This window comes from Varroa jacobsoni, unplaced genomic scaffold (assembly GCF_002532875.2).
Source record: "Varroa jacobsoni isolate VJ856 unplaced genomic scaffold, vjacob_1.0 contig04126, whole genome shotgun sequence".
Lineage (NCBI taxonomy): Eukaryota > Metazoa > Arthropoda > Arachnida > Mesostigmata > Varroidae > Varroa > Varroa jacobsoni.
The window spans coordinates 2,917-22,445 of NW_019215168.1; the positions used below are offsets into that span (position 1 = coordinate 2,917).

Consider the following 19,529-nt stretch of genomic DNA (forward strand, 5'->3'; position numbering starts at 1 on the left):
TCGTGTCTGTTGATCAAAAGCCTGCTAGTCGGCTAAGAGGCCTTCGCACTGCATTTTCTCCGTTAATCCCCCAAACAGGGCGCTTCTATCGAACTCATTAGCTTCTATAGGAGATATTTTAGCCAGCCATGGAAAAAGTAACGAGATGGCCATATTTCTATGGATCACGAGACGATTGCCGCCGTTGCCCGCCGATTATTGCCGACAGCGCGTCGATACGCCAGTACAGGCAAATTTTAAACCCTGAGAATAGAAGAGAAACACCAAGGGGCTATATTAGGCCTACAAAACTATGCGGCGTTCTATTCAAATTCTAGCAATAGATCAATTTAGTATGTATTTGCTACCGCTGTCCACGACATTTTTACCAGAAGTTAACAAGTGTCATATTAAGTTAACTCGACTAATCAGACTAGAAGGCCTTCTTTGCTATCAAAAGTCAATTTTTTAATTTCATTCGCTAGTTATACAAAAAGGCCATACTTTGTATGGTGGGCGCAAAAAGAAGCCTTCCCCGCAAATATCTGCAGGATAGCTTTCAGAATCTTTGTTATGTGCGGGCTGGCATTGTTGTAAAGAAAGATGATTTTGTCCTGTCTATGTGGCCTTTTCTTTCAGATAGCCTTGCTTATTCGATAAAACTCTACTACATACATATCCTTGTTGGTTGTCGTATCCTTTTCAAGCATTTCCCAGTGTATAAAAAGCTTCCAATTGTACTAAAAACAAATCACATTTGTTTTTGGGATAGAGATCGGGCTTGGGGGTATCCTTTAAAAATTCCCATCTTTATTTCTGTTTTATACTGACGAGAAGACACCGCTTTTCGTCGTCTGTGAGAACTCTGTGTATAAACTTGTTACTGCATTGCCTTTTGCCGGGCGACATGTTGAAGGTCGATAAAGCTAATGAAGCTCGATATGTATTTGCCTTGCGCGCTTCATCCAATCTAAGGCAAAAGCATACTTCCAGTTTTTGATGAAATTTCATACATTTAAAATGTCCGACAATAATCTGGTGTTAGCAGCTTGTTTTCTGATTCAGTCATGAGCTGTTCACCACCAGAGGTCCTGATTGATCTTCGAAAGAAGGACAAAGTATGCTAATCAGGTCTAACCTTTTAGAATTTTTGAACTTGAGAAAATACTATTTTGTGATAGATTTTTCTATCACAATTTATCTAGCGCATAATCTAGCGCAATTATCCTTGGTTGCTTCACCGATTTTTCGCCCCGACAAAAGGTACAATAGAGTGAATATTAAAGACTCCCGTTTGTTGTTCGGAACCTTCGTCCTTGTAGTAGGAGTTTGACATAAAATTACGTCAAAAACGCAACTAAACCAGGTTATGTTTCGTTTATTTAATACAGATAATAAGGCAAAAGAACATAAGAAAACAACAGCTATTACTTGTGTTTCAATCCAAGAGAAAAACGAGACCGTCGCAAGTAATAGCTCGCTTCATTGAGGCTTTTTCTCGAAGAACGCTAATTCGTATTCAAGCTGTTCAATACTCTACATAAGATTACATGATTCAATACTAATAAACATGTAGGTAGCTATGCTAAAGTGTAATCTTGTCCGTGTGTAAGATATCATTTCACTGTCCAAGTTTTATCATCAACTTCATACTAAGTTTTCATATAGAGAAATTATGCCTAAGCCAAAAACGGTTGTCCGCGTTACTTTTTCGCCAGGAAGTTGTTCATACTTTTACGTTGCGTGTGAACTTCACGCAGCATACGCTCCTACCAGAATACAGGAAAGGAAAAATAATGACTAATGCGAAACAATAAAGCTGAATGTTAGCAAGCTAGAAACAATCGGAATTCATATGGCCAAACTTTCTCGTGGTCCATTTCTCCATACCTTACTCAGTTCACATTGCAGAGATTACAAGGTCTACCTACCGGGAAGAGGCTCACGCTTGTTCTAACGCCCAGGACAGGTGTGCAGGTACATCTTCAATCAACTTAAGAATTAACTCTTAATAAGTTCAAAAGGCAAAGCACGACAAGAACATAGTCTTCCACAAAGAAAATATTATAGATAAATATATATATATATATATTCAGACGTTGGACATTCCAGCGAACTATTAATGTGCTGAGTGTCTAAGTTCAAAGATTACAAAACACATTAGACGTGTCAGATCTATGGGTACTAAATGCAACTATTCAGCTCAATTACTTACTACGTATTTGAGGAAATCACTACAAAATCCGATTGCTTATTGATTCCAGAAAAACGTCTGTCCTAACAACTGGTTAAGAAAGTGGTGTCGATGTCCGTATCGACCTGCTGAGTTTGCCGGAGTTTGTGACGTTCCTTCTCAGTGAACACAGGTAAGTAAAAAGCAAATTCAAAAGCTACACTTTTATGTGATTGTCAGCACGTTACCAACTGCCCGGTATCGCAGGGATTACGTGTCCGAATGCCTCTCTACGTGACCACTAAACGCAAAGGTAATACAGGGGTATCTTTCTGAGTTTCTCTTTGAATCGCTTCGGTTTTCGAGGATGGCTCGCTGACATCCTTTATTGCCGAGAGGAAACTCTTAGGCTTTTCTGTTGGCATTAATACTGTTTGCCGCTATTACAAAATAGTAATCTGCGACAAAATATAAAGGAGCTTTTTCTAATTAACCCGACTGATTCAAATAAGGGCGGCCGACTAGCGTAGGCGAACGCGAAGCGAAACCGTTTCTCATATATCGACACTGCAGATCCGCCTCATCGGATCCCGCATCGGGTACCAGATACATTAAGAGAGGAATAGAATAATCACAAGTGAGGGCTTGAGAGATACTACGCTGGATCTGCAGAATGATCCAAAAATAGCTTCGCTATAAACGTCTTCCAAACAGCTGGCGAGCACATGGTTTTTCGGCCCGTTTAATGGCCCGTTTAGTTTACTGAAGGTCTCTAGAGAAACAATATCTGACAAAAATGTATATCAATTTACCAACGCGGAATTCATTACTTCGAATAAAAGGCCAGCTATTGTAATGTGGGTAATATGGTTGTTCGCGTCTGTCTTTAGCCAGATGTCTTTCAAAACAAGAATAAGAATCGATCCTGAATTTCAGTAGCTTCAGTGCTTATGTGCTTGAAGATGGGCAATTGGCTGAAGATTGCAAGTAGAGACCCCTGTTATAGAAGGCTTCTTTTTTCGCTTCTATTTTACCAATTGTTTTTGGGTCGTTTTTCCTACTTCGATGTTTTCGTCCGTTACTTTTCTTTCAAGTCGCATTACCGTTTATTGATTTTGGCGCATGCACGTTTGTATGCCTCATCGATACCATGCTATAGTGGCTTAAGGACAACACGTGCACGAGTATGGTGCGTACATGTATAGATGTATTAGAAAAAAGAAGCCCATCATTAATAGAATTAGTGAAGGTTGTCCACGTGGTTGCAAAGCGAAGTGCTTGCGAAAAAAGTCTGAAGTGTACAATGCAAAGAGCCATTGCCACCACGTAAGAAAACGCGTTCCTTTGCAATTATGCTTCTACAAAATCCATACAAAGTTCAGACTAATATCATATTGAAGGAATAGCAGAGATAATCTGGTTACCATTATCGTCGGAAGCTACACTATTCGTTGTGCATTCTACATATCAAATAGTAGACGTTCTCAACGTTTTTTTCAGCTACGCTCCATTCCTGCAGATTAGATGCCAATTTTACTACGCTAAAAAGAGTAAAAATTATCGCAGCAAAAGCTCTCCCATATTCCATAAGTAGTGTGGATAAACTTTTTATTTGTAAAGGAACTGTAGGGTTTGTGTTGATATTGACACAAACCTCGGCTAGTTGAGCCCGTTCCTTGATGGCATTTATATCTCTAGCTCTTTTAAGCGCGCGAGTCGCATCTCTCTTGAGCATCATTGGTGACGCCATTCGATCAGTCAGCGCTTTAATATAATGTATTCCTTCGTAATGATGCCTCTGGCATATCCATACGGGGTATGTGGAGCAAACAAAAGTCCAAACAACTATACCTCTATCATACAATCAAAAATGCGCTTTGTCATTCATTATAGTTTTGCTTTTTCCACCGTAATTTCATTGGTGATTGATACAATCGGTACAAACTAAAAAAATGACAATCGTAATTACGGAAGAAGGACGTCAGTAACTGGTATAAAACAGAACAAACCGTGCATTGAGTTAATACAATTGTTTGTACGTTGTTATTAGATATGTTTACTGTTTCTGTTCGCAGTCGTCTGATTGTCGGTCTTGGCGCTTGTTGGTGTTGTCGTATTCGATTCCACGATGGTATGTTATTGTTTCATCCCCACAGAAATCAATTATATCTCTATGTATATATTAAACAAATTCCTCAGTGTATATATATATATACATGTAGGTACATTTTTATCTGACGTAAGTTCCCAGCTAGTGTGCACAGATAACGCCGTAAGGCACAGACAGACACAGCGGTTTCTATGGTGCCGTCGTCGCTGATAATGTTATGATGTTTGTTGTCGAATATATGTTGATGATATAGATGTATGATTTACTGTCACGTGGATTGTCCGCTCACTTAGCCGGTAGCCGAACGCACCTATCGACGCGAGTTTAGCTTCTTTCTGACGCCTCGCGACGCAGCTGCTGAATAAATCTGACATGAAAATACTGTTGTATTTGAACCCAGTTGCATTAACAGAAATCTAGATAAGTAAATGGGCTTGCTTTTTTTTGTGAACATGCAATACAATCGTCACGGTTACTGCCGCCACTTTCGTACTGTGAGTTCTTATCCGTTTCTATTTTATCGTGGCTCCTCTGAAACATACATGGCAAAATAAGAAAGATCAAAATGCTATATCTCCTAAAAATCTCCATGTAAATTAGAACGTACTTAAGAATAGAAAAGGGTCGACATGTTCGGCAACGCACATACATCTTTTTCTTTCATTTTCGGGAGCTCTCAACACCGCAGATACACTTAACTATCGATAGCCATAACTTGCTTTTGATGCATTAAAAAAACTATTTACTGAAGAAAATGACGGAATCCTACAATCTCACTCCTCACGCCTGTTTTTTTTTTTTTTAAGTTTAAGTAGCAAGGTCGTTAAATGATTTGAACTTGAAGGTGGATGCCCTCGCAAAGTAGTATCGCGAAAGCCAACGAAATCCGTCCAGCTCCAGCCTTCCTCTCGGTGGCGATATTCGACAGTAAAAGTCTTGAATATTGCCAAGAAGATGGCGGACTGTCTATCACCCCTTGTTTGAGTATCAACGAAAATAAAAAGAAGAGTATATTTTTGCGACCACTTTTTCTTCAGAAAAATCAACATGAACCTTTTCGAGCTTACTAGATTGAATGGAAATCCATTCATTTCTTATAATGTGAATTTGAATTAAACTGAAATAAATGTGTTCAGGATAATTACTCTTCAATCAATAATTTCACATTATTGAATCAATTATAGCTTTTATTTTCGTGCAGATAAAGTTGAAACGAGTATACTTATGTATATCTAGAGTAGCCTAGGTATAAATATATCATAGTAGATTCAAAAGTTTTAGCCAGAATATTGAAATAAACACGAGCGGTACATATACGTTAGTCCAAATTAATTCGACTATAATGAAGACGCACATTTGCAAAGCTATCTTTCACATATGGTCTTCAAACAGGGTAGAGCCTTCGTTTACTGTACGCTTTATCGGATGCCGTATACACAACAGAAGAGGTCTACATGCAGACGGAAACGCGTTGTACACTGGTTTTTAGCGAAGAAGGACGGTGCAATTTTAGGGCGGAAGGCAAGATTCAGATCGCTCTCAATGTGGGGCAGAAAACAGGGAGTGAATTAAACGTCTCTAGCTTCTTTAGGTACGCTTTTTAGGGAACGTTCAAACAAATTGTTAATCTTGGACATACTGAGCACAAAGAAGTTACCGTGCAATTGATAACCCGACATTTTTTTCCAGGTACGGTTTATAAAGTTACAACGCAGGGTTTTGCAGGCCATTATTTAAATATATAAAGACAAACCCAGCAAATCATACAAACTAGCTAAGAAAATTGGTTTTAGAGAGAGCCTTTGTTAGAATCGAAAATATAATCGTTTTTTTACTACACATTTTGATTTGAGTTCACTACACGTGGATCTGCTCACGAATACTAAACAGTAAACCGGACTCTAAACAGAGTCCGGTACCCTTCCTACGAAAGTCGTATAGACTCCCTAATTCATGATAATTGTAATAAGTTGTCTTCATCTGACGTTACTGCAACTGATGCTTATCGATACGTAGACCATGGGTTCACTTATATCGGATAGCTTATAACACTGTCTGGCAAAAAGGCATAAGCGCATAGGATGAAGCTATTTATGAGATTAGCTAAACATCCAATAAACTACAAGTTCGTCAATTAGTTAGCAAGCGGTTAACGGAAAGGGCTGTGAAGGACAGGCAAGAGATGTTTTGATTGTTTTCGTTATACAGTGTTTGAGCCTATATAACACCACGTTGGTAAGGCTAATGGAACAACGGTATATTGCATGGCCAACATAACTTCTGCCAATGCCACGCGTACACCTTACTGCAGAACTCCTTAGTTATACAAATATTTGCACCTATTGCATAACAGTAAATGATACTACATGCCCTAAATTTTGAACTAATGATAGAATTAGGAAAGAAGTGGGTCACTGTTGACTACTGAATAGGTCTAGCTGATCTGGAAAACATAGCAACTAATGACAACGGCAATTATTCAGTACTTACTTTGGTTACTAGTTGAGGCACGCCATTTCAAAGCTGTGAAATAACTTAGCGTTCTGTGATAACTTACTCCAGTAATGCTTTATACGCACATAGCAAATTCTTTCCTGTTTCTATTGAAAGCCAAATTGTTAGCTACGTAGGTACAATTATGACTTATTTCTTTAGCACATTTAGGAGACAGAACTGCTATAATTATAGTTGTATTCAATGAAGATTAGGTTATGTTTGGATCAGTTGTTGACTCCAAGAAATGTTTGAAACGCCGAAAGATAAAAACTTAAGAAATCTCAAATTTTTCAGTCAAATCATTTCGAAGGAAGCAGAAATTCGATTTAGAAGCAGAGATCTTCTGGTCATCAATCATGCAAGAACCAAATGCAAATTCCAACATTTCCAAGCGATCCGAGCTTCCGCTTTGGTAGAATCTGTGTAGAAATTTAGTGAGAAAGCAGAAAAACAAACACAAAGTGTAGAAGTTGAACTTTAATACCGCTTTCATCGTTCGTTATTTACTTCGTTTCATGAACTAGTGTTCTTGCACCGGGGAACACAATGAACGAAACCGCGATAAACTATGTGTCATTTATGAAATTATTAAGTGTAGGCACAAGAAGCCGAAAAAACTTAGCAACGTTGTCACTATCACAGCCAAAGCTAAAAGTGATATACAGCAATTGTTCCTGAAGCAAGTTCAATAAAAAAAAAACTGGTCGTTGCACAACAGTCGACTACTCATAAGTATCGCAGTTGATACAAATTCACTATTTACAAGATATGGACTCAAAAGCAGTTCGACAGTGACCTTACCCACTCGAAACTTCAAGTTGCGGCCCTGCGGCCAGCAGCTAGTTCTCGCACACAATTAAGACTTCTCACCCGCGCGTCGACGTAAAAACGCAAGGAGGCCGGATCAAATGAAGGCTTGTCCTTTTATACCCCACGCTGTACCGACTTGGAGCCCCGTTTGCACTTCCGAGAAGCCAGCCAATCGCAAACCGGACCCGGCTATTGCAAATCTTCTGCAGAAGCCCAACCTCTCAGCAAGCGTTAAAGTTTTGCATCTGACATCAACTTCCTATCGATTGCTGCTATTTGCCTGCGTTTTGTTGTTACCAACAGAGTGCCTCCTAAGAGGCCGTTCATAAGGGGGGTTATTTAAGACGGGAATAGACTTGTGCCTGCGTAATATACGCCGTTAGTATAAGGCACCGTTTTATATCGGATATATTTAGAATATTATATTCTTTTTGTAGACAGTAAGAGTTCCTTTCTAATACGCATAGTCTGGTAACGAAAGCGACCAAACGTATACTAGATTAAGCTTCAGCGTCAAGCCATAGTAGTTGATCGGAATGCTTCTAAAAATGTGCAAAGTTTTAATTTTTGTTCGTCTAGTCGCAAATGGTAATTAGTGCCGCAAGATTTTTGGTAACTATTAAGAACAAAACCATATATAGCTGCGAATTAAACTATATAGAAAACATTAGCATACGTGATCATTTCATAAGTGATTTTTTTTTTTTAAATTAATAAATTAATCGAAACAACGTATGTCTCCGACAAGATTACCAGTAATACATTGTTAGGTCAACCCCCAGGGAAACGGGATGGAAGGGAAACGAGCGGCTAGCGATGCTAAAAAATCAAGTAACGCAATCCTGTCTGGGTGAATTTGAAAAGGAAAGAAAAACCGTATGAAAAGGAAAAACGTAAAACTAATGTCGATAAGATAAACTCACAATGCATGCCCTGATGCATCGAAGTGATGTTAGAGCAATTCCGATTTCTAGAAGGTGGGGTCATCCAGATCTGGTAAGTTTACGTGTCTCACACTAGGTGCCGTGGGCTGTCAGTGATGCATGTGCATCATGCATCTCCGAAATCCCCAAAAATGAAAAATGCAATGATCCGACATATCATGCCACCGGGATTGCAAAGCCGATTACCCTTACAGTAAAACAAAAGTAGCCGTGATTATTATTACTTCTATAAAATTACTCATTCTTCGGGTGTATCAACTCTGTTCAAGTATTTGCGGTACAACCAAGTTGCGGTTGCAATCGAGATTCTGATTACAGAAAACGGTAGAAAATATTGTTCTATCATAGACTTGAGTTAAAAAAATTGATCTCATTGACTTTTTACACAGAATGGGTTTTTACAAGGTCCAGTGCTTTTTATTGTCCGTAGTAACCCAACGTTGCACTTTCCAGGGCTTTTCTTTAACAAAGTTCTAAAACGAATAGGTCTGTGGGTCCTATACGTCCACACAGATGAATCAATTAACGCAAGAGCTGGGATGCTGTTAGAAGATCTATGCTCTTTTATTTCTCGTCAATCGTATCAATTGGGCCCGTCGTGTTCTGCAAGAAAACCTCGGTGTTCCATATGGTAACATTCAATTACAGACCATGCGAAACTTCGAATACTTGCTGGATGGATGGAAAAATTAATGCAAAGCGATCATAGTATGTATGAAAAGTTACCTTTTCAGTTGATTTTTATTTCTACCTAAGTAAATCAGTAAACAAACGGAATCCTCGTATACGAAAATATGATATCTCTCACGACATATATAGTTACTGCATAGTTTCATTGTTATATAGACTGTTTATATTCAACTTAATCTCTATGGGCCTTATGTATATATAATATTATAGGACTCTCCGTGAGGCGAGAAACAAACTTAGCAATATATGCAATCAAAAAGCAAACTGCTTTGAATCTCCGACCAATGTTATGTCCTGTGAACACTAAGAAAACAGACAATAAATATTCTACGAAATATTAATAATTGTGATAATGTATAAAGTAGTAAAGATAGATCAAAATATCAGTAGAAAGCAGAATGATAGTAGCGAATGTATCGAGAACGAAATCAAAATACGCCTTTGATGAAAAGTAAAACAAACTTTATGTGGAATGCTAAATACAAATTCATCTAAATCGTGTCATTATACCAATTCAATATGTGGAAAATTTGCAAAAATCACATGCATGGATCCGTTAAGTAAATGCAAAGTTAGGATTTGACAGACCGGGTCAACTGCTGTTGAACGGTAGAAAGGACGCGAAATAAATCGATCAGTAGAACTACCTAAAGATTATACAACTTTGTCATCCTTGCAAAAATCTACAGTTATGACTATTATGTATTTATTTGTGTTGCAAAATGATTCAAAAGTTACATGTACATACTAAGTACAATATATACAATGATAAGTATAAGCGGATGAGCGTGTCATTTAATCGAATAAAACGACATAACTATACGATAAGATAGATATGTCGATACAAAAGCGTTTCCTTTTTAAACTGGTTTCCGGGTTGTTCTCCGACGGGAAGTGTTCGTAGCTTCTAATTGCAACAGCTTTAAAATGGGTTCTTCAGGATTCGAAGGCGCCATTGACGCAACAGAACCCATAGATTGGGCATTATCTGCAGCCTTTGATTTTCTGAAATACAGTGTAAATATAGGAATACATGAACAAGAAACATGTTAAAACTTCTTATTTGTTATGAAAATTATGAAAAGGATTATGAAAATGTGCGTTACGTAGAGCAAAATTGCTTCGATGCTGCACACGTTTCTATCAATGACAGGTGCTTAGAACAAGATTTTAACATTCGTTACTTTAATTTAACCTGCGGTAATTTATTTATTCATATTCATAAACATAGCATAGAAATATTAGGAACTAGTTTGAAAATCGATATTATAATTCTAATCCCAGTGAAACGTTTTTGCAGCCCGTGAGAAGGACCTAGGAAACAGTTCCTAGGGGCTAATTTTCGTGCTATCAATAATACTAATTGTAAAATACCTTGACAACATTTGATCCGGAACCCTCTTAATAAGAGACGCTGCTGTCAGAGACATTGTTGTCCGCTTACGAAGGGCAGAACAATTGATCGTATTGTCGAGTTGCATCTTACAACCCAAAACAAAAGGTTTATCGTGCAGTGGTTTTGCAACTGACTTGGTATCACTATTGACTTTCATATCTGTACCTGTCATGCTCCGAACCTTTGGAACAGCTGAGATCGTCGCTGTACCGTGAATAAGTTGAGCTGCAATACAAATAGGAATAATTGCGTTTGCGTGTACTTACGTATTTCTGTGTTATGCATATACATTGAAAGGCACAGATGCGTACCGATCACGCATCCAAAAGGCTCAACATAACACCAACTTTTGCTGCATAAGTAACATGTCGAAAAATATATTACATGCTTCTGGATAGTGAACAGCGTAATTAGGCGCATGCGATTCATACGGGTACATTAAATATGTCCAGGGAAAATGTGTACAACGTTTTATTATTAACGAGTTTTTAAGATATTTGGAAAAATGGAGATGTACGATACATTTGCAGATATGTCAATGAGAATCTTCTACGTACCGACTTTGCTTTGAACGTGCTTATACTGATCAGCCAGTTTAAAAGATTTTCGCGGAACAATCACGTTGACTTCCTTTTGTGCTAGTTTTTCGCCTTGATTCTTCCCAATCTTTTCAGTCAATGCTGCCAATGCTATTGTAACTCTCGCCGCTGTCTTTGCTTTATTCTGCTTCAAGGTAGGTTTCTCTGCAACGATTGTGTGAATAAGCATGGCATTTATCAAATAGCTATTTACAATTACTCGTTATGTGCACGAAACTCGGTAGGGCGAAAATCAATATAATAATCGAAATATAGTAATAAATGAAAGATACCTACAAGGACTACAGAACAAGCTAGCATGTATACAGGGTCATGAGTTAGAATCAACAAAATGCACACTTACTGACAATTGATTTGAGACTCTCGCGAATCTCAGAACTTTTCCTATGACCTTGCTTCGCCAAGGCCTTTTGCGCTACAGAAGTCTTTACGGTGTCGATTGATTTGGAGGGCACTTTTGGTAATGGCTCTTGTCCCATCAGTGATGGCGGAATCGACTGTGTACCGTGAGGTTTCATAGCATCCTTGTTTGCGTCCCTATTTCTTATCGGGATTCGCCTCTGGTTAACACTGTTTGTAGAATTTGACATGATAGTGATTGTTTGGTACTTAGGGAGTTTAGTTGGTGGTGACTTAGTATCAGTGACAGAATCATTGGCGGGTGGCCGTTTAATGGCTGTCGCCTGATTAATGCTGCGTTTTTCCGGTCGAACATGTTCTACAAGCTCCTTCTTTTTGATAATCGGTGCCGTTTCTTTGAACGTACCAGGCCCAGTACGTTCGGTTTTTCTGTTCGTTCGATTAACGCGGACCTTAGCCGAAACCTTCGAGACTTCTTCAAGCGTGGACACCGCTCGAATTTTCGGTTCCTTAAAAAGTTGGGATTTTGGAGGTTGTGGGTCTTTAAAGAAGCTAGTGGCATTCAATTTTTCGCCTACTAGTTTTGGGCTACGTAGCGTACTGTGCTTCTTTGCTACATTACCCAGTGCCACTTTGAGAAGCGAGTGGTCGCGTACAGGTCCGGGAGTGGTGGGTAGCTTTTTGAGCTGACGTGGTGGAGTGCGATAAGGGGTCGACGACTTCGCCTTTTGATTGACGGTAAATATCGAGGATTCATTTTTTGGCGGTGTCTTCACATCAGAAATATGGTGATCATCATCTGTAGGCAATTCGGACTTCCCACTCTTCTTTGCTCCCCGTTTCCTTCGGCCTTTCTTTTCTTTTTTAGTCTTGAAATTCCCCTTGTCGTCCGTAGAACAATCATCTAGTCTCTTAGCTATCCTATGAAGGTCAACACGGCATACAACGCAAAATAAGATTGTTACTATTCTTAAAATTCTTAATTCAAGCAAATTGCTTCACAACAAATTGTTCCGCAACCCCATATAGACTTTGAGCCTGGCACTAGTGGAAGTTAATAGATATTGAAAAAAAAATGGAAATCAAATTTATGGCAAACGAGTTTCAAAGGTAAATTTGCTTATCGCATTCTCTGCTTTTTCATAAGGCAATGTTTACACCAACATTACAGACTTTTTTTACAGACATTTACACTGCAGACAGAAGTTTTTTTACGTAGATCATTCCAGTAGTAATATCCAGGAAGGCAAGATTTTTCTACTACATTGAATCTTGAGCAGATGGCAAGCATCTGTAAGAGCATTCATTGCATTTTTGGTACAATACACGACCATCCTTTCTTTGTTTTAAAGGTTAATCCAAATAACCTCGCATCGCTAGCCAGTGATAATCTACGGGAAAGTTTAAGTGATATGATCTTCTCTGACTCTTCGAAATTTATACCAACTGATTTCTGTTCGGTTATAGAAACGATCCTTTCCAAAAACGATGAAACTCATCTATTGATTTTAACAGAAATTACCGTCAACATTAACGAGCCATATATATATAGGCTTGCTTCACAACATCATTTTTGAGCATTTCCGTGACAAGAATCTGTGGGGTTTTGTTGTATTGAAAAATTATGCCGCTGGAATTTGGGTTGTTTTAGCCATATGTTTTTTACAAATAAATACAAATCCGTTAAGTATTCGCTTTACATGATGTAAAGCTTACTTTTTTAAAATCCATCACAGCTCCTTTTCATTTGTCCTTTCATTTCAATAGGTGGTCAATGTTTAGTGCAATTTTAGATATTGTAAATTCTTAGGTTATCAATTTATTTGTAATAATTATTCCAGTGTTTATTTCCAGTAAACATCTACCACTTTACTTGAATATAAATAACACGTTAAAATGTGTATTTTGTTTTACTGCTAATATTACATCGTTCTTTAGCTTTACTTCAAAGCTACTTACCGTTTGGATCGCCTAAGTACGGCCGATGGAGGTGAACTCTGCAAATCACAACATTCGTCTGTACGGGATAGATCTTTCAATTTATTTGACGACTGAAAAGTGCTTGAATCACGACTCCTTTTAGTTTTCTTTTTCGCAGATATGGAACTACCCACATTCACCACCGGTTTTGCCTCTAACCTTATAGGCGTTTCAGGCACCTCATTTAGGGATTTCTCTAACGAACCGACTTCATCCACATCGAGATTGTCCAGAAAACTGAAACTCATTATGTAGACCATAAACTTAGTCAGGCACAACTAAAAACGAGAAGCACCCACAAATCTTAATTTTATTACACCTTCCGTCGAAGTTTGCTTAATTGGCAGTAACGGCCCGCCACAGTAATCCACCATTTTAGCTACTCTGTTGCCGGATACCATGTATCGCGTATATTTCAACCAGCAGAAAGGACCCGCGGCAAAAATCAATAAATAAAGGGACATGCTAATAAATAGATACATTTTTGTGAGCTGTTGATTGTGCCAATATGTATCGTTTGGGTACATTGCGAATCTAACGCAAGAATGAAATAAAAATTCAGGGTTTGACTTTAAGTAAAATTCAGAAACTATACACGTGAATGCATTTTTTTCAACTACTTTCATTCTGTCTTTAATCATTTATATTGGTTTTCTTTTACTTAAGTAGGAGCTTTAGAGGACCACCACTACGATGAACTTTGGGATTAGAACGTATGTAGGAGCGTTCAAATTCATCTTAGTTTTAGGAACATTTTATTAAATAATAACTAATTATAATAATTTTAATAAATATATAAACATAAATAATATAATAACATAAAAATATATATATTAAATAAATAAAACACCCGTTTCCAGCTAACTGTAAATTATACTAGTAGTACAAGTATGTAATTTTTATTACGGTCAAAAGCAGGCAATTCATCCGGAATGAAAACTTTCAGATTTCTTAATATTGAATAGCACTACTAACACACATTCATTTTGCGGAAGAATCCTATTTAGCAAAAAAATGAAAGCTATAAAAAAGTCTGTGCTACTAACGCTTAGCCTGAATTGTGTTTTTACTTTCAAATATCATGAGAACGTCCGACGACAGCGTAAAACAATAGCTGGTTTATAACGATATAATGAGCACAAGCGTCCATAAAAGTTACAGTGATTGATTCGTATTGCTGCGAGCTTGAATTAATTCCTATTGCAAATTTAATTGGTTAAGAATTAGCCTCGCAGTGCGAACGCTGCATATCTAAACGGATGCTCTAAGTTTTACATAGAAAACTGCCGTTGGGCATGGCCCCAGGTGGCTTGTTATCTACACAAAAGGAAGCGTACCTATATTCGGTTTTTTTTTAACTTTATGTAACACCACCGGACACACTTTCCAGAATGGCCTTTGTTTGTGCCCATGAGGTTTAAGAGATAATTGCACCTCAGTGTTGGTAAAAATTCCGTAGGGCAAAAAGTATCTACCCACTAATCGCAATAATTTTAGATACTTACACAAAGCTAGGTTATCTTATCGTATTACTACGAAACCTGACAGAGTACAACTTACATGAGCCCTTTGGAGTCGTGGTCGATTTCGAACTTAAACCACCTTACTTACCCGTCCACAAGTTTGGTAAACTGCCTATATTCAACGCTTGGAATCGAACCTACACTTTCTATTATTTTGATCCAAGGAAGAAAATGAAAAATTCAAGGTAACATTCTAATCTTTAATTTATAGCGACGTTTCGTAGTACATGAGCTTGCGATGAGCACAGCCATAGAGTTATAAGTAGCAAACGCCACATCAGATATCGAATAAAACCATACCGTTTTCAATCGGTATTCGGCGCGCTAGTGTTCCAATAGGTTTTCTAACGACATTGTCTCTACAAATGTTTTCTATTAAAACAAACCATAAACAATCAAAGTAGAATGAACTATTATATGACTTCAGTATATACGATATATTTGTTTTATTTTTGTTTCGTCGGTTGATACCAATACGTTTAGAGGCACACCAGATAACACGTTCATTTCAGCTAGCTCTGATGCCATGGAAGATTACCCTCCTTTTTCTAAAATCATTATATGTTTAGTCACATTGGCATTCCCATGTTCATAACTGCTCGCGAAGACGATACTACAATTACGTTTTAAGCTCATGTGTACAATGAACTTTACATTCTATTCTTCGCCAGTATATTTAGTAACCGCCGAAGAAGACCACACAATACGAGCAAAACTCGAACTGCCTTTAAACAACGGTTTCTGTTTTGCATAGATATCCATTAATCTATAACACAACGTAAGTAAAAGTCGTCTTATAGCCAATAACAAAGCAGGGAACTTCACGGGTTCGTCAATTGGAAAATGGTCCCAACTAAATCATTGCATCTGTCGTCTTCCACTTATTCGTATATTTGAATTATTGCTGGATCCGTTTACCTTTCAATATACAAAGCAGTTCGAAATCACTCCTCACGTTCACTTGATATCGTTCAACATACAAAGAAGTCAGTAGTACTAACTGTACAGTATATATACAACAGCATATATTCCAGTAACTGCACTATTTGCAGTCAGGGGGGGGGGTGGAGCGATGTTGGCTTGCATGGGGTCGTGCAACCAAAAGCGAAATGTTTCCTCGAAGGGACCTCAATTTGGAGGCGATTAACTTTAGTAGCTGCTACTCTCATTTCTTCACTATCGTCTTCCTTAAACGGGCATTGGTTGCAAATTTCGGCGCCTTCGGAATGGTGGGGTTGGCTCCGATCGGATTGCGGTTGTCGCAAGTTGTTGTGAAGTTCTCCCCTGGTTTCAATGTTCTGTAGGCAATTTAAATAATTTTACTACAGTTAGATTTTACAATTTACATAATTAATCCAATTAGAATATTGAAATGAAGAAGTACCGAACAGTGCTATTGTAAAAATTTCAATTCACTCGCTTTATATAGCAAATAGTAATACTCCACATTTGCTAGTGTGAGATGACTAATGTAAACCTTATACGATTCGATAATTACATTCGACGATATACATCAGGTGGCTAGTCGTAGCATTGATACCAAAGTATTACACCCATTGATTTTATTACTCTTGTTTACATGACCTAGCATCCTTCTACCCTAAAAATATCCAACTTTAGACATTGCACACTACGAGTAGGTTGATCGCTGATCTGACACCAATCGTCTGAATCCAACGTTAACTGGCTATGAACACATACAAAAACTGGCGTGCACCAGGAACCACAAACCGATATCTAGGCGGCGTTTGGTAGTGAAAATTTTTGACGAATTGCGCCATAGTCTGTCCGGCAATCGTGAGATTGCCGCTAGTGACATTAAATGTGGTCTCATGATGAACTTTGCCGGCCGGTAGGAACGGTTTGTCGTGGAGCGGCTTTCGGGGCGGCTTTGCACTTGCCGTTGTTTGAACCGCGCTTTTCAGATCCTTTAATTTTGGGGCGGATGGCGCCGCCGGCCCGCTGTTAATCATCTGAGCTGTATAGCACAAACCGTACGCAAAAATAAGTCATATAGGTTTAATGATAACGGTAATACTTTATAATTACCTTTTAGCATAAACTATATTTAACACCGTTTGCATTGGACAAGCAGTTACTAACCAACTTTGCTCAGGACATGTTTGTAGTTCCGTGTAACTCGGGCAGGCTTGCATGCGATGGACTCAGATCGGGCAGGCCTGTGTGGAATGAGCTCGATGTTTTCCTTTTTCAATGAAGTCTTTCCCCGTAACGATGCAACCGTTTTAGCCACGCCACGAACCGCACTTGCCTTCGTTCTGCTGGACGTGCTTTCACGGCTTCCTATAATAGTCATTTCAAAGATCCCTGAATTTACGTTTCTCAATGAAGCCTCAGATCTCTGAGACCGATACACGAAAAAATACTTCATATATTGAAAAAAAAAAACGTGACTATTATGGATATGTCAGCCCATACTTACTGACGATAGACTTGAGACTTTTTCGAGGTTCTTGACTTTTTCGTGGTGCCATTCTCTGAGAGATGCTCTGCGTCATCGCTTTCGGCGGGTCGTTTCGAGAAATCGGAGGCTTTGATGTTGCAACAGTAGTCACTTTATTGTTGACGTTTGTCGCTGGCTGCGTTCTCCTCGATCTAACTGTGGCCGCCGGGCCGGCATTTTGTAGTCCCACACTTCTGCGAGGAATGAGTGCATTTGGTTTTAAAACAACAATGGTTTTTTTAACTTGTTCTCGATCCCCTTGAGGCCTGATAGACGTAGTATGAATAACAGTTGGCCGTGCAGTTTTCGTCGTTCTGATGTTCGGTTTCTTTGGTGAAACCCCTGCTTCTTCGGCGATAACGAGTGGGGTTTTCTCTTGGCCTTTCTTGATAAGATTCGCTTTGCTGGTCTGGATAATTCGTGTTGACTGTTTGGGTGTTGAAGTACGAGGGCCGACTCTACGTCTAAGGCCCAGTGCTGACGGCCGTTGTTTACCTGTACTAGCAGTGTCAAGTTTGCGCGCGGCATTTCCCAGTGCCATCTTTAAAAGCGACCGATCGCGCACAGGACCAGGAGTAGATGTCCGCTTTAATAGTAAATCACCCAATGGCTTTGGGGCCTTTTTTTTTCCACCGACATCATTTACTGTATCTTTTTCTTTTAACGGAGTTTTTAATGTTGTCGAATCCTTGTTTTGTAGATCAGATTTGGCTTGTGCCTTTGTCAATTGTAAGGCCTCAACTCCGCTCTCTTTTTTAGCAATCCTACAAAAGTAAAATTACGAAAAAAAAGGATAATCCTGATATCGGAAGTAATCGAAATAAAAATTTAAAGAATCGACGGTAAAACAATTGGCAATCAAGGCGAGGCATAAAATAGAACAAATGCAAACTTCAATTGATATCAGTAAAAAAGCCGTTAACGGCGAATAGCGTCATTGGGGTTACAGCCTATGTTCTTGCCAATATAATTATTTGGCAAATATCTTTGTTTGTTTTAGGTACTACAGCATCGATTGTAAATCGACATAGCCTCAATCTAGGAAATTCTTCATCGCTTCTACCTTTTCGAGCGACGAAGTTTCGGGGAAGGTGTGGAGTTATGCGAATCGAAATATTTGTCGATCTGCGAGTTATCGTCGAATGTGTTCGGGCAACGGATGTTATCAAACACATCAGTCATCGAAGGCTGTTTAGATGAAGCTGTCGAGTATCTCGACGACGAAACCTCGCTTTCAGCAGGTTGACGTATTGCAGCTTCGTTTGCTGTTTCTTTTCCAATACACTTCGTTAAATCACACACTAAAGTTTCTGCTGGTGTCGTTAGCTGTTGATGTTGTGCGATGGTCTCCTGCTCCATTGGGCCTTTGCTGTTCAGTAGTTCGCCCGAGAAGCTAAAGTTAACTGTAAAACGTTCGCTTAACGTCTTGCGGCTCTTGTTTCACTACAACAAGGTATAATTACTTACAAGTAATAATGAGGCATTAATATTTGCAGTTAGGTACAAAACGTACTGTACAAGGAAGAAATCTCTCTAAGAAAACAATATACACACTGTTCAAAGCAACGGCCAACACTGCTTCGTATTACCGCCGTGGTTGGTAGAAATCGACCAGACAACAGGTTGAAACATACCGTAAGCCCGATTGGCGCGAGAATCGCTTTTGTCCATCTCTTGATAGATCGATGAGTTACATAAAAAAAAAAAAAAGAAATATTGAAATACTTGAAGTAACATAATCATCATGTATAGAACAGGAAAGACACTACTCTGCCCGCTTTTCCCGCCTCAAAAACTTGTTGCACTGAGCTTTTGATCACGGATGTTTCGCTTGAAGTATTAACGATTCAGTGGCGCGTCGTTTGCATTAATAACTCCCAATTGTGATATTAAATAGCTCGTATGGAAAAAGTACACTATATCATAGAGTTACAGTGTAGTATTTATACGCTAGGTTACCCTTATACCAGAAGAACTGGTTGCAGATTCTATATAAATATCGTGG

At 38.7% G+C, this 19,529-nt stretch overlaps 2 protein-coding genes and 1 long non-coding RNA gene across 4 annotated transcripts; 1 reads left to right on the top strand and 2 right to left on the bottom strand.

The window, feature by feature from the left end:
• The first annotated feature begins 1,190 nt into the window (after nucleotides 1–1,190).
• Nucleotides 1,191–5,352, top strand: LOC111272977 (uncharacterized). The gene is made up of 4 exons (XR_002687812.2): nucleotides 1,191–1,956; nucleotides 2,244–2,345; nucleotides 4,228–4,283; nucleotides 5,069–5,352. It is a non-coding gene; the product is annotated as an uncharacterized LOC111272977 (long non-coding RNA).
• A 4,290-nt stretch (nucleotides 5,353–9,642) lies between these two features.
• LOC111272980 (uncharacterized) lies at nucleotides 9,643–13,916 on the bottom strand. Of its 2 annotated transcripts, none has more exons than XM_022854661.2 (5): nucleotides 13,517–13,916; nucleotides 11,541–12,478; nucleotides 11,156–11,341; nucleotides 10,780–10,823; nucleotides 9,643–10,207 (listed from the first exon to the last, which is right to left on the bottom strand). In XM_022854661.2, the coding sequence occupies exons 1-5, from the start codon at nucleotides 13,795–13,797 to the stop codon at nucleotides 10,187–10,189; spliced, it is 1,470 nt and encodes a 489-aa protein (XP_022710396.1). In that variant the 5' UTR covers nucleotides 13,798–13,916; the 3' UTR covers nucleotides 9,643–10,186. The 2 variants fall into 2 exon arrangements, with proteins under 2 accessions (XP_022710396.1, XP_022710395.1); XM_022854660.2 differs by having other exon boundaries at nucleotides 10,577–10,823.
• Nucleotides 13,917–15,482: 1,566 nt separating this feature from the next.
• Nucleotides 15,483–19,118, bottom strand: LOC111272978 (uncharacterized). Its single transcript, XM_022854659.2, has 5 exons — nucleotides 18,588–19,118; nucleotides 17,504–18,288; nucleotides 17,164–17,364; nucleotides 16,792–17,038; nucleotides 15,483–16,358 (listed from the first exon to the last, which is right to left on the bottom strand). The coding sequence occupies exons 1-5, from the start codon at nucleotides 18,881–18,883 to the stop codon at nucleotides 16,226–16,228; spliced, it is 1,662 nt and encodes a 553-aa protein (XP_022710394.1). The 5' UTR covers nucleotides 18,884–19,118; the 3' UTR covers nucleotides 15,483–16,225.
• Between the last annotated feature and the right edge of the window lie 411 nt (nucleotides 19,119–19,529).